Genomic DNA, 16,941 nt, shown 5'->3' on the forward strand with positions numbered 1-16,941 from the left:
TTAAAAATAAGAATGATTAGAATAAAGCACACACACCCACTTCACATATCCTAGCTTTCCCCATCATGGGCCCTTGGCCCTCTGTTGAGGATGTTTGCAGAGTGGATAATACCACTGGAGCGGTAGCAAAGCCATTGGCGGGGTTCTGGTTAGGTTGCAGAGGGTTGGGATTCCAGTCAGGGTGCAGAGTACTATCTACAGGGATAACAAGCTTGCAAGCTGCTTCAGGGAGTATGGAAGAGGGTAGGCTATTTAACTCATGTAACGTTTGAATAGCACAAATACTACAAGACAACTCTGCCGCACTCAGGAAAGGCACAACCTTCATTCCTGAGCACCTCCATTTTTTTGATGAGTTGGCTTGGCCTCTTCCGCTGTTCCGCCTCCACTGCCAGCAAAATTGGCTGGGTTGAGTTTATCCCAGTTAAACTGGGATTAACTCAACCAATTTAAACTTGGTTGATCTCAACTGATGAAATATAAATGCAAGGTACCCCCCTTGGGTTTCTATTTCATTGGATGAGATCAACCCATTTTAAATTGGTTGAGTGCATCCCAGTTAAACTTGGATGACTTCATCCCAGCCAAATATGCTGGCAGTGCTCCACCTAACGCTGCCATTCTGTCCACAAGTTGACATCTGGTCTTCCATTACTGTGATCCTGGCGCTCCCGCGGTTGTTGCCCTTCTTGGTTGGACACTCACGGGAGATTTGGCCCTGGACTCCGCAGCGGAAGCAGAGGCCCTCCTGCATCATGCAGGCCTTCTTGGAGTCAGAGAGGCGACCTTGGAATGCCTACAGGTCCATGGTGTTAGGTTCTGGTGCTGTTGGGTTTGGAGTATGTGTTCCTACGCCCGCTCTGTTGAGCTCAGCGTCAATTCTTATTGCAAAGTTGGAGATCTCCGCCACAGTGGAGCAGAGGGAGCAGGAAATAACTACTGCCAGTTGTATGTCCTTCTTCAAGCCTTATTGGGAGAGCTCAATGAGGGTCAGAACTTCCCATCCGGCGTCAGTAGCTAGGATGATGAACTTCATGCTGTCCTCCACCACTGATCCCTTTTGTTTCAAAGCCCGTAGGATTGGGGTCAGTGTACATGGCTCCAAAAAGGGATTTGTACTCAGTGAATGTCATTGGCTTAGATTGGTCCGCCACAAGGATTTGTCCACAGAGCAGCTTGGATCACAAGGCGGCAGCTCCGGTCAGGTATGAGATGGAGAACATGATCTTGGAACGGTTGTCAGGGAACATGGCAAGGTTGGCAGCAATGTAAAGCACCACTTGAGTGCAATAAGTCTCCACCTTCTCCCCTTGTGTTTTGTCCAACTCATTGGGGATACCAACAGTGAGTCAGCTACACTAACAATAGTTGTAGCATAGCTTAGTGTTAGCTTTTTTCAGCTACACTACAGAGAAGTTACTATTTGCTTCCATTTTTTCCAACTAACACTAAAGTATTTCCTTGAAGAAAAAAAAACAGCTTGGCTTTTAGTGTAGTGTTAGCCTGAAATTGAAAGAGAAAGTTAACACTATTCAAATTCTTTGTAATTATCATTTTAGCAATGTTAGTGTTCTAAAAAGCCAGACTAACTGTTAGTGTAGTGCTATCTGAAGTTACGCTAACTCTCAGTGTGGTGGTTGTACTTTGATTACATATGTAAACACATGTTGTGTATTTTTTCCTGAGACCAGGTTCTAATTGAACTCAGTGGACCACAGTAGACCTCATACAGCATCAATTTTCACTCCTGATATGCTACATGAGAGTACACAACGGTCATTCAGCACTCCACACATCATTTATAATACTCATTTATCACTTTATAACTTATCCCCCAATAAACTCCACTCATCTCTTGCTTGATTGCTACAACTCATAACTCACCCACCCTTGACAAGGGTGGGTGAGAACCATTAAAAAGAAGAGCAAAAAGGGCCTTGTTTCTCTTCTTTTTAATGGTTTGGCTGCTTATATGTTTATTTCCTGTCTCATTATGATGCCTATGACAATGGCATGAGAGATCTCAGGTAGAAATCTGCCTGGGGACTTGAAATAATTTATCATATCCATCGTAATAAGAAGAGGTAAAAAACCATCTATTTTCTTCATCCCAAAGCTTGTAACAGTGTCTGGTTTGAGTACAAAAATTCAAGTTAACCAATTTGGTTTAGTGCAATGAAGCTTGTAACTAGCGTAGCATATGTTATAACTATCTACGCTAAATGTGTGCCAAAGTTTTGTTAGATTAGAATAAGTTATGCTGATTTCTAGTTTAGTGCTCACTGCAAGAGAAACTCTACATGCCGGGGGTACTTCCTGGCAAGCAAGTTTGTGGATGCGATGGGCAACGCCAGCTTTGTGAAACCCACGTGGATTTCACTGTGCCCGCCGTTGGTATTACCAACCCATCAAAAATGGGTGGAGACAATGGGATACCAAGTTTTCTCCACCCTCCGGGGGTCTTCTTGTAATAAACTCACAGTGGAGCCAACAAAACCACAAAATTTGTCCAACAGGATTCCCACATCGTTCCCACAGACAAGGATTCCACGGCTGCCCTTGGGGTCCCGGTGGAGCCGACGGGAACCTCTACTTTTGTTCAACAGGATATCCTTGTCCTTTCCACAGACAAGGATTCCATGGCCATCGCGTGGCTCCTGGTGCAGCCAACAAGAACACAGACTGATGGGGTCCCCACGTCATTCCCCTGGGAAAACAGATGAGCAGTCCTGGTGGAGCCGGGCTTGCAAGTTGAACCGGCTGTTGATTCCAATTTGTCAGTCTCATCATGTAGGTTCTGACACCTCCTGAATTCAACCAAGTCCCACGCAAGCGGCCCCTTGCAAGGGCAAAAGGACCTTGCAGACTTCAAAAAATCTCAAACAACTCTTTTCATTGAGGATTGCTCCGACCATCTCCGCCAAACTCCTCCTTCCACCACAAGCCCTCCCGGTACCGCCTTGCCTACACCTGGATTGAGAACATTGACCACTTGGCACTAGCACACCGTGAAGAGCTTGGATATCAGGATAATGCAAGAATGGGATGTAGAGCTCCCCCAAGGGAAGAATAAGATTGCTGAGAATGTAGAATATATATACAAAAATGATTATGTAATTGTGTTGACAAGCTAAAACTGTATAAAACCATGGCAGTTATGTAATATGTAAAGAGACCTGCCATAACACGCCGCGGCTAGAGATGGTAGAGATCAATGAGGACTGGCCCAAGACCCTAGCAATCCTCAAGCGGCATGCCTTGCCCCACTCACCGTGCTAATTGTTGCTGGGCCCAAAAAACCCCCAGTTTAACCTCCAACAATATGGCTTGCTGCCTGGTCTCTTACCGCTCTATAAGCCTGCGACCAACAAGGAGCTCCTCAACGGTCAACCTCTACACTCAGCACCCACTGACTTACCCCTGTCTGGCTTCTCCCGCAAGATGTCCCTTACCCCCCCCCCCCAACAACAGCAGATCTTTGACGGTGTCCGCGTCCAGCATAAGCCCTTAGATGGCCCCCACCATCCGTTAAAAAAGAGCATGGACAATGTCCATGCCGAGATACTCTGCAGAAGCTGACAGCCTCTATGTGCTTGCAAACTCAATGGTATTCCGGAGGCCCTCGCCGATCGGGGTACATGCAATCCATGTCCCGTTCTTACTGCTGCCCTTGAAGTTCTCGCGAGACCAGTTCAGAAGGCCAAAGGGTGGGCAGAATACTCATTAAGAACAAGACAATATACGGAAGGAACAATTGCTCACGTTGGGGGGACACTCTGCAGGATCTGGAAGGCCTACAGCCAGCTCTATCTGAACATTGCTTCAGTTCAACCCCCCAACCTGATCCGCAAAGTGCTCGGGATGTTGATCGCGAAAGTGGATGGATTTGTGGGGTCTCTTTAAAAACTCTGGGAGGCGGTCAAGAGGGAGGGGGCAGCAGGCCCGCATTTTGTGCTGGGGATCTGCCAGAACAACTTTCTGCTTGACCAGGCCGAGCCTGGCCAGCAAATGCTCACCAACCAAGTTGAGTATAACACCATTAGTGTCAGCTTTGGCAGCTTAGCCTCCCAGGTCTCTGGATTACATTGGTGAGCCTTGTTTCTTTTCTCTCGTGCAGTCAAGTGCTGATCTGTTTTCTTTTTTCAGATACGTCCTCGGTTGGCTCAACAGCCCCTCTGCCGCAGCAGCTCCCCAAGTCTCCCAACCAAACCCTCTATGCTATATCTAAGGCAAGCCTAGGAGCCTGCCAACCCTGCTGACAAGGACAAAAAGGAAGGTGCCACCAGCTCTTTCTGCTCTCAGAGGCTCATCTGGTTTTCTTACTGTTTTTCCCATGGCATGTTATTTTTTTCTTTTATTTTTTATCTTTTTATCTATCATGGCCACTTGGCATGCAATGCAGCGCGTGGTACCCTGGAGGTACCACATTCTGCTATATGTATACCCAGGTGAGGAATCAATCCATTCCATAGAAGGCTGCCCAAGCCGCAGCACCCCAAGCGTGTATGCAACGGATCACCTAATCCTGGTGGAATCCAGGAGCCACGGGGATTCCACAGATTGGGTGGTTTTTGTGAGTCGTGGTCCCAACCATCCCGTCGGTATCACGCAGAGTCCTCAGGGGGGCACGGAGAGCAGAAAGCACTCGTGGAATCCTTGGGGGCATCACAAGGTGCCCTCGTGATGGGCTTGGTGATGCCCACGAGGGCGTGTGGACCAAATGCCGCTGGTCCGACCTCGCGCACCCGTTCACCGTGGGATCCACGTGGATTTGCGGTGGGCCCCATGTGGAGGGACTCCCCAAGTGTAGATTCAAAACTGCTTGCAGTTTAGATGCAGCAAGCTTGAATCAAGCCTCAGCTCAAGCTGGAGTCAAGCGCCCAAATTCTATACCTTGTTCAGCATCCCAATACTGAACATTCTGTAGTGATCATGCAGTAGGCTGAGGTAAATGTTCAACCTTGAAAATGAGCATCCACCTGAGCACCCTTTTATTATATTTTATTAAACACTCAATGTGCCATTGAATCCAGCCAGAATAACATAAAAAGGGTGTGTACACATGAAAGGGATATGTACATAAGAAATGAATATGTAAGCATAAAAGGGGATTTTGAGAAGGTGTATTAACACATCAAAGGGATATTTACATATGATGGTATGCATGAAAGGGGTTTGTATCAACGGTGAAACAAGTACAATACATGTAATTGTATTTCACTGTATCATATTGGAAAAATATCAAAATAAATGTATCTGTATTGTAATTTTTTCCAAAAACTGTACACATGTATCATTGGAATTGTTTGGTGAAACCATTACAAAACATATTTATTGTAAGTGAATGTATCTGCATGAAAATACAATACAATGTATAGCCTATACAGTACATCCAAGTTTATTAAAGACACAGATTTTCCAGAATGTCAAAAAAAAATTTCATGGGTTCCCCCTAGAATTTACAAATCTCAGAAAAAAACAAACATGGGTTCCCCCTACAAGATTAAAACAGTGAAGAAAAAAAACACGAGTCCCCCCAAAGTATAAAATACACAATCATTCAACAACTCCAATAGCCTTCCAACATCAGCAGAAGTGCTGTGCCACAGGCTCAGCCCCCAGCCTGCGTCAAGCGCACGGGTCAAAAGGACTGGCCGTGAAGGCCCCTGGCCCGCAGCAAAGACTGGTGACCAGTGGGGGCCCACTCTTTGCCCTTCAAACTGCGCACGTGCTGCAGCAGAAGGGTTGAGGGAGATGGATAGCTGGAATTTCTGCATCTCCAATCCCCCTGGGGGACTACGACCGTCAACCCGCGCCTTTTAACCAAGACCAACCACACCGCCCCCAGTCAAAAGTAACGCCACCCCTCTCATTTCCCATTTCCATCGCCACCACACCCGCCCCAGACCCAGTTTTTATGGCTCCAACCTCCATGGAGATGGTCTCCACCACCACACCAAAACACATTGATTTGGTTTACCCCTGGTAAGCCCCATCATTTCCCCCTGTCACGACCACCCCTTATGCGAATCAAACTTGGTCGCTCTTCATCTACAGCGTCCCTTTTGACCAATGTACCGCCGGGCCTTCGAAGCCAGTAACCCTCGGCGGCCACCCAAGCAATTCTCAAGACTCATGGGGTGACAGAAATGGACCACACCGTCGCCAGGATTCATCTTCTTCACCCGTCTACTGTCGGAGCTCGCCTGGATGTCGCTGCGACTCGTGATCAACTATCAGATGCCGCTACTGTTAATAACCTGGTAAAGGCGGGGCCTCCAGATTTACTGCTGTCTGGCGCCACACACGATCCAGAACCTGATTCTCTCGACGCCAAGCCACGAGGTCCCGCCGGAAACTGAGCTGTTACAACCGTGGAACCGCATCGACGAGTTTGAAGGAGAATCTGCAAAGGTTGAGTGTCAGCAGCGTGACCGTCTCTTCTCGGTGTCGGACGTCCTTACAGCCGGCGTCAATGACTCCGATCCACTCCTATGCAAGCTTGCGGGTGTCGCCCGGCGCCTCCTCCGAGTAGAGACACAGCGCCCATCAAGCCGGCACCCGCCCTCCCGACAATAGACCGACCGCCTCCAACGTTGCTCTGTTCAGCCCCATGGTCCGGGCTCATAGTCATGGCGGACCGGCGACTGTAAACGCGGCCCTCCAGGCAATCTCCCATAACCTCATCACCACCCCATCCGAGCTCAACACCCTGGTCTACAACCCAAGCAGCAACAATTGAGAGGACCAAGAGACCTACTTCCAACCCTTCAATCCACTCCAAAACCATCTTCACCCTGATCAGCAGCAGCAGCATGTACGCTCTGCTAGCCCCCCTGATTCACTCATGATTATCCCCTGGAGTCCTGAGTGCGCGGCAAGGGAAATGTGAATATGTAGATGGATGATTGATTCAGCTTGCTTGATCCCTTCTGCTTGCTGACAATTGATATTGAAAATTAACCAAGCCCCCCCCCCCTTGCCTGAGGCTTTTCTAGAGGCACTTTTGTCTCATCAGGGTTCTTTGTTCCAAAAAGAGAAGTCTCACTTGATTAGCAAAAGGCAGGGATGAGAGCTGTGGGTTCCTTCAGTTCTGATTGATTTCAATAAGCATATGTTGCATATCCCAAAGAGTTATACACTGGCAAAAACATCCATCATGTCTCTCCTGAATCAGGGTTGATTGACAAGCAACTTTTATCTAACTTAATTAAGGCCTCTGTAATTGGAAGGGTGAGACTGTCCAGTAGAGACCCTCGTCTGGTCAGCAAAACACTACCAGTGTTTTACCAACATGCAGTAAGGAAGTCTCTTCAGGTCAAAAAATATACCTCTTCCTTTGTACCATGCAGTGGTGGCTTCTGCTGCACTGAACCCCCTGAACGCAGATCATTCAGGAACTGTGAAAATGCAAGAAAAACACACTCAGCTGATCCCAATTGAAGTTGAGAGCTTGGAATAAGCTTGTGGTTCTAATCAGGTACAAAACAGGTATCAGTCAATACAGTGTATTGTATATTTTTTTTGACACAAAAGAATTTTATAGCATGTATTTTATTGAAAAAAAGATATGATACAGTTGGTATTGTATTTTGAAAAAAACACCTCTTTTCTGGGTAATTGGGGCCTAATACAAATATCCCATCCCAGCAATCCACAATGTATAGAATCAGATTGGATCATATTGGCAACCAGATCCACATGTATTGGATTGTATTGGTGACCCAATCCAATAGAGATACAATGTATTGGAGCCCAACCCAATGTGATACCAATACCTGTATTGTATTGGTTTCACCGTTGCCCATAGTGTATGTGATCAAACACGGGGAACTACTAGAGTTTTTCTTGACCTTCCCAGTTGGACTATTTTCTATTTTAACTTTGTTTCGACCTTCTTCCTCTCACTATGGAATCTGCACTCCAATATTGGAATCTCACCCTTGTTTGAGAATGTTTCCTCATTTTGGTGCTGGCTTTGAACCTCTGGAATGAGCTCTGTTAGATTTTAACTTTGTTCCCAACTTCCTCCTCTCACTATGGAATCTGCACTCCAATATTGGAATCTCACCCTTGTTTGAAAATGTTTCCTCATTTTGGTGCTGGGTTTGAACCTCTGGAATGAGCTCTGTTTGCCTTCCTTTTTAAAGAAAGGCAGCTCTTTGCATGTCATATTTATTACTTTTTGGGGTAGCCTCAGGAGGTCCATTCTGCTGTTTGATGGAATGAATAGCTGATCTGTCTGACTGATTAGCAGCCACGTAATGTATTTATCAAAAGATGAATATCTTGCACTAGCTGAGGAAGAGTGGGGAGGGGGGGGGGGGGGTGGGAGGCCTGAACCTTGGGTTTGCAGCGGCGAAGCTGCCTTGGCCTCTAGTGTATCATAATTGTTGCAGCATTGTTTGTATGTGTGAAAGGAGTATGTGCAGTAAGGGATATTTGCACATGAAAGGGATATGTAAACATCAATTAAGGGGTATGGAAACCTGAATGATGAAAGGGGTATTGAAAGGGATATAAAAAACTCAAAGGGGACATGTAAACATGAAAGTTTCATGAACGCATGATGAAAGGGGTATGTACACATTGTGAAAGTGATACATGCACATGAAAGGTATACACGCACATGAAAGGGGTATGTGCACATAAAAGGGTATGGACACATTATGAAAGGGGTGAATTCATAAAAAGGGATATGTGCACATGAAAGGGGTATGTGCAGATGAAAGGGGAATTTGCACAGGTATCAACTCAGTATTATGCAATTTGCATGTAATCAACCAGTACTTGATTCTTCCATGAGGCACAGCTTGCCTTGAGCTCTTTCATCTCAACTGCAAGCAGTTTCTAGAGTTTTTCTTGCAGTGGCTGATTATTTAAATCTAACACTATTTTTTTGAAATGAAATTATTATAACTACACTGACTGATAGTGTAGCGTATCTTAGCTTTAACTAACACTACACGAATCCTGGAGGAAAAAATGGCCATGACACTAAGAGATTTTGGTCAAATATCTTAGTTTAGTGTAGCAACCCACTGTTGGGGATACCCATCTTTGGTCCTCTTGTCACCATGGCTGGTGTGGTAACCCTGTTTCTGCTCATATCACCATTCTCATATCATACATATCCATCATTATTGTTCCAGATTCAGATTCTACACCTCATTTCACCCCCAGTCACTCACTGATACCACCCTGAAATGCCCCTTGGATCAGAAGTTATTAGCATCCAGAGTTTTATTGGTATTTTCTTGCTTCTTACATTTCATCTACATTACATATTCTAGTCATCATCACCATAGTTAAATATATTACATACATAACATAGCTTTCATCATCTATAGTCATCATAGTACACATAACAACCCATCATTACATATCTCATTCATCATACATAGACATCACTAGTGCTCATCATTACTTCACTTCATTACTTCACTACATTTAATCATTGCTCATCTTCAGACTTTGTGACATTGTGCTAATCATGTGTTCCCCTCCTTGTTTTATTTCTCACTTATATACTCCTCTCTAGATGTTGTATCCCCACATGCATTTTTCTATCCCATACACCCTGTATGACCTTTTTACCACACCATTAGATTCATTGTCATCAGTATATATTTCACAACACAATTAGATAAAATTTTCATTCACACATCTTATATACTTTGGCACATACCAGAAATATATCCTCCTGCATATATCATTCACATTTGCACACCCCATTTCATCTTTTCCCCCACTACTCCTCCTCTCCTCCTCATACCCTACAGGTACAAGTAGCCAGCTCATAGTACTAGTCATTCTAAGATTATAGTAGAACAGCCACACCTTTATTCTTTTGCTTAGTTTTACACTCATCCCCAGCTCAGGGTGTAAATGGGTCGGGCCAACCCAAAACCAACCCAAGACCTGTTGGGTTTTGGGTTGGGTTCAGGCACGTTCTTAAAGAAAATGGCATGACCCAAACCCAACCCAACCCGTCTTGTAAAATTGTTGGGTTGGGTCTGGGCAGCCTATTTCCTAATTGGCTCAGCCTGCAACCCAACTATAGCGCCTCCAACAGTCAAGTTGGGGGGTTTTGGCGCCTAATAGGTTGGGTCAACCTGAGACCCAAACCAACCCAACCCAAAAAAGTATGGCATTGGGTTGGGTTCGGGCAGCATATTTTAAAATTTTCCCTGACCCAACCCAACCCGGGCTAAACTTTGGGTTGGGTTTGGGTGCTGTTTTTTGACCCAAACCTGACACGTTTACAACCTGATCCCCAGCAGTATTAGTCAGGAAGGCAGCTCTTATATCATCATCATCCATGGAATAGCTTACATTAGAAGTAGTGTAGTGATACATTTCCCTTTCCAGCTCTATTCTCCCATTTGATTAGTACCACACTGGGGCCTCCACAATGCAGGTTTTGGCCTGTACGCAGAGGGCTTGTTCTGTTGCCAGTTTTTCTGCCATGGTGGCTAGCTGCTGTCGGATGTCTGCTGCTTTGCTTGCATCTATGTTGGTGGGGGGAGCGGGGATGTTCAAGGTTTATCAGGTGGAGTTGTGTTGGTAGTATGGAATAGGAGAGAGGGAGGTGTAGAGTATGGATACATGCGTTTTGGACTTGGGGTTTGGCGGTGATGATTTGTGGAGCAGGGATATACAAGGTTTTGGAGGCAATTGGTTTGGTTTCTTCTTTTCCTATGGTTCTGTCTCTATGTCTCTGTGGTAAAGATCTTGCAATATGTTATGGTCTAGTTTTGGGAGAGAAAGAGGAAGTCTGGTATCAAGGTTTCAGGGTTTCAGGATCCTATATGCTTGATTGCAGGATGAGGAAGCATTCTGGGATCTCCAGACTCTCAAACCTTGAGAATGCTGTCTGTTATGTACATGGAAGCCTGTGCTGTGGGACCCTCCCAACCTCATAACATCACAGTTCTTTTTGCAGTGTGTGAAGCCCCCACCTCTTGTGGTGTTTCACAAGATCACCTCAGATTTTTATACTTCCTGCCCACTCATTTCAAGCCTGTTTCACCTTCCTAGCTGGTAGAGATCCTGTTACTCACATCTCACCAGTCAGGTGAGCCTTTTCCATTTTCCTTCTTCTCTCTCCCATCCTTCTGTTCCCTGGTTGTACATACTAAGCAATCCTGTTCCCCACATCTCTCCGTCTAGCTTGTTTCCCCTTTCACCAAGAATTATATTTCATGAACAATATCTTGGTCTCTGAGACCCGTGCCCTGTCCCTCTGATCCATTGTGATAGTGCAGTTACATACACATGAAATATATTACATACATACGGAGAATCCAGTCTTACACAACTGTACAAAATTTACATATATGCACCCTGTTGGTCACCACAGTGAATTGGACGGAAAAATCCATGATGGAGACACAAGGACAAGGGAGGTGGAAGGAAGGAGAATAAGAGAGAAGCTTTGACCCCAAAATCCTGGACAGAAGGAAGATTCTAGTGAGGTGCAGAGTGCATGCAAGTTTTTGCAAGGTGGCTTGGTTACATAGCAACACATTTTACATGTATTCCTGTGCATGCAGTGCAGTACTAACATACACAGTCTGTGCAACTGCATACCTCTCACCACGGATGTTTGCTCAGCACCTGTTTACGAGTGTCTTTGCACAATTCATGCCAAGGTTTGGTCCAATCCTTGTTGGTTACTGGTTTGAAGTTGGTTTGAAGTTGGTTTGAAGTTGGTCTGATCTTGGTTCAAAGACCAGGTCATGTAATGCACAATCTATACTGATATTACCTGGAATCATGCCAGATGTTTTGTGTAATTTAACCGTATAATGTACACCATAACTATGTTGAAACCCAGCCCAACATTATGATCAGTTGTACTCAATCTATAATTGTGACCATGATGATTTTTAACCTCTGTGTAAACCCATACATTACAGGTTGCTCTGGAACATTCTTTTTATAATTTTCAGTGCACACAGAATTCAAAAGGAGGTGTGTGAGGTGACAGAGTAATTATCAATGCTGCTTGAACTTGGTCCCCTTGGGCCAAGGTATAATATGGAGAAGGTATCTTATCCTTGCCAAAAATATACCAGTTTTTCTTGAATCATGATTTTAATCTGGTTTGAATTTGGTGTGCATTTTCTGAGGGGTTAGCTGGAAGAATTTGTCACACAACTGTACGCCCGTACGTTTTTGTGAAACCTATATTACCACACATTCTCTTGTCAGGATTTTCTGTAGTGATAAAGAAACCCCGGATAATCTGGGGCTCCCCTGAACTTAGCCCAGACTTCCAACTCTCTTGTGAAAAAAATCATAAAATTTGCTAAAAACATTATGTGAGAATGCTTGCAGCCCAGATGCCTATCTGCCACCAACGGTGGGCCGCTACGCTACACTACGCTACAGGGCCACTTAGCGTTAGCGTAGCGGCAAAAAGCGCCCGCCCATTTTGAGTAGCGTTAGCGCGCTGTTAGCGCCGCTACGCTGCGCTACGTTTCAGCGGCGCTAACAGCGCGCCAATTGTTTGTTAGTGTTAGCGCGCCGCTACAGTCACTACGCTACGCTACGCTGCGCTACGGCGCTTTTAGCGGAAAAAAGGCATTTTTTTCAGCTAAAAGCGCTGTGGCGCACCGTAGCGCGCGCTCTTTTGCGCCCTGCGTGTGTAGCGTTAGCGCAATTGCGCGCATCTGCGCTAACGCTACGCTAACAGCTAAATTAGCTGTGCACCCTTTGCGTGTAGCGTTAGCGCAGAAAGGTGCAATTCCGCTAACGCTACGCTAAAATTTAGCGGAATTCCGCTACGCTACGCCACGCTAACGCTACGGTTAGCGTAGCTGGCCCACCGTTGCTGCCACCTGCAAGATCACAAGGTGCTTGTGGAGATTGATCAGTTCAATTTTTCATCATTTGATGCAAAAATAAAACATCAAGGGGATAGCCAGTGAGTGAAGCTAGCTCAGTTCAATAGGAAATCACCTTTTCTCTCAAAATATGTGATGCTTATAGCATCAATCAATACAAAAGATATAAGTATCCACTATGTTAATTTTTTTCCACCAGTCTATGAATATCTTGAGTGATAAAAACAGAAATAAGATTCATTGAATTTATGCACTTTCATCACAAAGGTATATCTACCAAGCCAAAAGTTTTGTTTTTCATATATGAAAACACATTTTGAGCGGTGTGGACGGCATAATAAGCACATGATCAATGAAAATATATTGTTACATCAAGAAAAATCTGGTTTCTTCCCAGAAATGGAGATTTCTTTGCAATGCAGTTGAACACAGGTTCTGGAAAAGATAAAATTACTCAAATAGTCCAGTGGGGGTGGATATCAGGTTGATATGAAACCATGTCCAACATGAATTCATACAAGATTCAGCATCAATTCAGACACACTTGAGCATAAATTCAATCCAAAATTACACATAAATTGGTGTCAAGTTCTGCAAGAGATCTTAAAGGGTTCCTAAAGAGAGGGGTGAAGGCGCTTGCATGCAAGTGCTGAGCAAAAATCTGTGGTGTCTGCAGCATAAAACCCTCATTGTTTGGCAGGCAGTACAGTACAGTACAGGTGTACAGGGGCTGTGCAACTGATATACTTTGCAGCTAAATTCCCTCACAAATTTTCTCCTGGAGCTGAAATACCTCACTCTTTAATATGAAAGGAGGTCTTCTCCCCACCATAAATTCTATTTTTCCCCATCAACCTACAGTGGTCTGATAACATATGGTAGGAGTAGCAGTAGCAGTTTAGAAGTGGTAATTTTGAGTAGCGTAGAGGTTATTCAGCTAGCAGAGGCTTAGCACAGTAGTACACTACAAAAAAAACTGTGTCAACTGTGAGCAGTTGACATGTGGTAACTCTGAGGAAGCTTGTGGTGTTACACCATTTGACTCAACCCAAGCTTCAATGCACAGTCACTGTGCACCTTGCACAGTGACTGTGCCAACAAAGACACTTGTGCATTCATGTGGAGTTACAATGGCAGCTTGGCTTGAGTATCCTGCATGTCAACTGCAAGCAGTTGTCCAAGTTTTTTTTGCAGTGGTAGAATCAATATTAAAAAAAATCAACAACCAACAAACCATTCTCTTTATTAGCATATTAGTAGTAGTTCAATTTATTTTAGAAATTATAAAATCAACAAAAGTAGAAGAGCTTTGCCAAACACCTTGTCCATATCTATAGCTGGTCTAAAAGCATATTCAATTAGATATCCAGGTCTGATAGAGATTACTACATGAAAGTAAGAGCTATCTTAGAATCTGCCACATTTTTCTCAAATATTGATTACAGGACTGTTGGTTATTTGCATAATACTATTAGATGGGCATTTCCTTCAAACCACCCGTAAGTTGTAATAGCCTTTCAACCTATCATACAATTTATTTCCCCCTCAAAGGAACTTCAATTACCCATCCATCCCTGGAGTCCTACAAAACTCAGTAATCTGGTCAGGAAATACTACCATAAGTTATTTCCTTCAGTGCTGGTTGATTTGAACCCGGGTACATGGAGCCTTTTTTGCCTAAAATGAGACACCTGCACCTGTAGAGTGGGTACCTTCCACCACTGCAAGAAAAACTCTAGAAACTGTTTGCAGTTGTGATGCAGCAAGCTTGAATCAAGCCTCAGCTCAAGCTGGAGTCAAGCACCCAAATTCCATGCTGGTGCACCTTCAGTGTCAACGGTGGGCCGCTACGCTTCAGTGTGTACCTTGTTCAGCATCTCAATGCTTAACATACTGTAGTGCTCATGCAGTAGGCTGAGACAAATGTTCAACCTTGCAAATGAGCATCCCCCTGAGCACCCTTTCATTTGCTTTTAGAAAACACTCCATGTGCCATTTAGGGTGTTCAAAGTTGACTTGCATAAAATCACAACACCATAAAATCATAAAATTCTGAGCTGAAAAAAATATGTACCAACCAAACACTCAAATTACAGCAACATTTCTAGAATGGTACATATGAAATCATCACTTGAAAGTTTTATGATTTTATGATTTTTGGTATTGAAAATTTTATGATTTCAACTTTGAACACCTTAGGCCCCGTTTGGCTGCCGTTTTATACGTCATAAATGGTCAAATTTATGACGCGCAACCCCCGGGGGTTTCAAAGTTTTGATGGCAACGGGGGGCGAACTTTGGGTTGCGGCGTCATATATTCAACCATTTATGACGTATAACGCGGCAGCCAAATGGGGCCTTAATTGAATCCAGCCAGAATAACATAAAAAGGGTATGTACACATGAAAGGGATGTGTACATATGAGAGGAATATGTATGCATGAAAGCACTGCCAGCATAATTGGCTGGGTTGAGGTTATCCCAGTTAAAATGGGATGAGCTCAACCAATTTAAACTTGGTTGATCTCAACTGATGAAATATAAATCCAAGGTACCCCCCTTGGGTTCATATTTCATTGGACGAGATCAACCCATTTTAAATTGGTTGAGTGCATCCCAGTTAAACTGGGATGACTTAATCACAGCCAAATATGCTGGCAGTGAAGGGGAATGTGAGAAGGTGTATTAACACATAAAAAGGATATGTACACATGACAAAAGGGGTATGCATGCATGAAAGGGGTATGTATGCATGAAAGGGGTATGTGCAGTAAGGGATATTTGCTCGTGACAGGGATATGCAAACATCAAAGGGGTATGTAAACCTGAACAATGAAAGGTTTGAAAAGGATGTAAAAAACTCAAAGGGGACATGTAAACATAAAAGTGTCACGAAAGCATGATGAAAGGGGTATGTACACATTGTGAAAGGGATACATGCACATGAAAGGGATACACGCACATGAAAGGGATACACGCACATGAAAGGGATACACGCACGTGAAAGGGATACACGCACATGAAAGGGATACACGCACATGAAAGGGATACACGCACATGAAAGGGATACACGCACATGAAAGGGATATACGCAGATCAAAGGGATACACGCACATCAAAGGGATACACGCACATCAAAGGGATACATGCACATGAAAGGGATACCCACACATGAAAGTGATACACGCACATGAAAGGGGTGAATACATACAAAAGGGATATTTGCACAGTATCAACTCAGTTTTTTGTACCTTAGACTCACTCTTGCATAAATTATGCAATGTGCATGGAAATTGAATCAACCAGTGCTTGGTTCTTGCATGAGGCACAGCTTGCCTTGAGCTCTTGCATCTCAACTGCAAGCAGTTTCTAGATTTTTTCTTGCAGTGCACTTCAAATACACCAAGGGAGGCAGATCACTTGAGCTAGTTGTGCTGCCATCTTTTTTTTCATTGTTGGATTGGGATTTGTCTTCTTGTGCCAACTGCTGTCAAAGCCGCTTAAGTGATCAAGGCATCTTCTGGACAAGCACACAGCTGAGGCCTTGGATCCTATCAGATATGAGCTCCAACTGCTTCGGAGGATGGGTGGTCTGGAGCCTGCACAGCTCAGCTGGATCCATGAGCGGGTGTGGATGACCAATACCCAGGCACCCGCATGGATTTTTGCAGAATCCCAGACATCCACATCCAAACCCGCACTGGCGGGTACCCACCAGCAGATAGCAGGTAACCCGCAGCAGATAGCAGGTAACCCGCAGCAGATAGCAGGTACCTTCAGCGGGTTTGTTTCAACCAGCTCTAATACCCTATTTGAATCCCCAGATGAGAGCATACACCGGGCATACAATGTTTTTCTGTGCCATAGATAAAAAAAAAGTCACTAAGGTTGGGGTACAGTGAAATGAAGATGAATTGAAGACAGTTCATATCTATCCAAATAGTAAGCTTAAAGAATGTGGGTGTTGAGTAGGATAAATTATTATTCACTAGCAAAGCTTAACAGTTCAAGGAAGAGCGTTGAGAATGCTGTATGAAAAAATGGTAGAAGTTAAGCATGAAGAAATCCAGACATTTGAGAGTTAAGAGCG

At 44.4% G+C, this 16,941-nt stretch overlaps 2 protein-coding genes across 2 annotated transcripts; both read left to right on the plus strand.

Annotated features, from left to right (window-relative positions):
- Positions 1-3,201: 3,201 nt before the first annotated feature.
- PtA15_1A921 (uncharacterized protein) lies at positions 3,202-3,903 on the plus strand (the record flags this gene model as incomplete). Its single annotated transcript, XM_053165999.1, has 4 exons — positions 3,202-3,204; positions 3,307-3,549; positions 3,583-3,707; positions 3,783-3,903. 4 exons carry the CDS (start codon positions 3,202-3,204, stop codon positions 3,901-3,903), a joined length of 492 nt encoding a protein of 163 aa, XP_053017134.1.
- Positions 3,904-5,932: 2,029 nt separating this feature from the next.
- Positions 5,933-6,229, plus strand: PtA15_1A922 (uncharacterized protein; the record flags this gene model as incomplete). The annotated part of the gene is made up of 2 exons (XM_053166000.1): positions 5,933-5,985; positions 6,058-6,229. The coding sequence occupies 2 exons, from the start codon at positions 5,933-5,935 to the stop codon at positions 6,227-6,229; spliced, it is 225 nt and encodes a 74-aa protein (XP_053017135.1).
- Between the last annotated feature and the right edge of the window lie 10,712 nt (positions 6,230-16,941).

Source organism: Puccinia triticina, chromosome 1A (genome assembly GCF_026914185.1).
Source record: "Puccinia triticina chromosome 1A, complete sequence".
NCBI lineage: Eukaryota > Fungi > Basidiomycota > Pucciniomycetes > Pucciniales > Pucciniaceae > Puccinia > Puccinia triticina.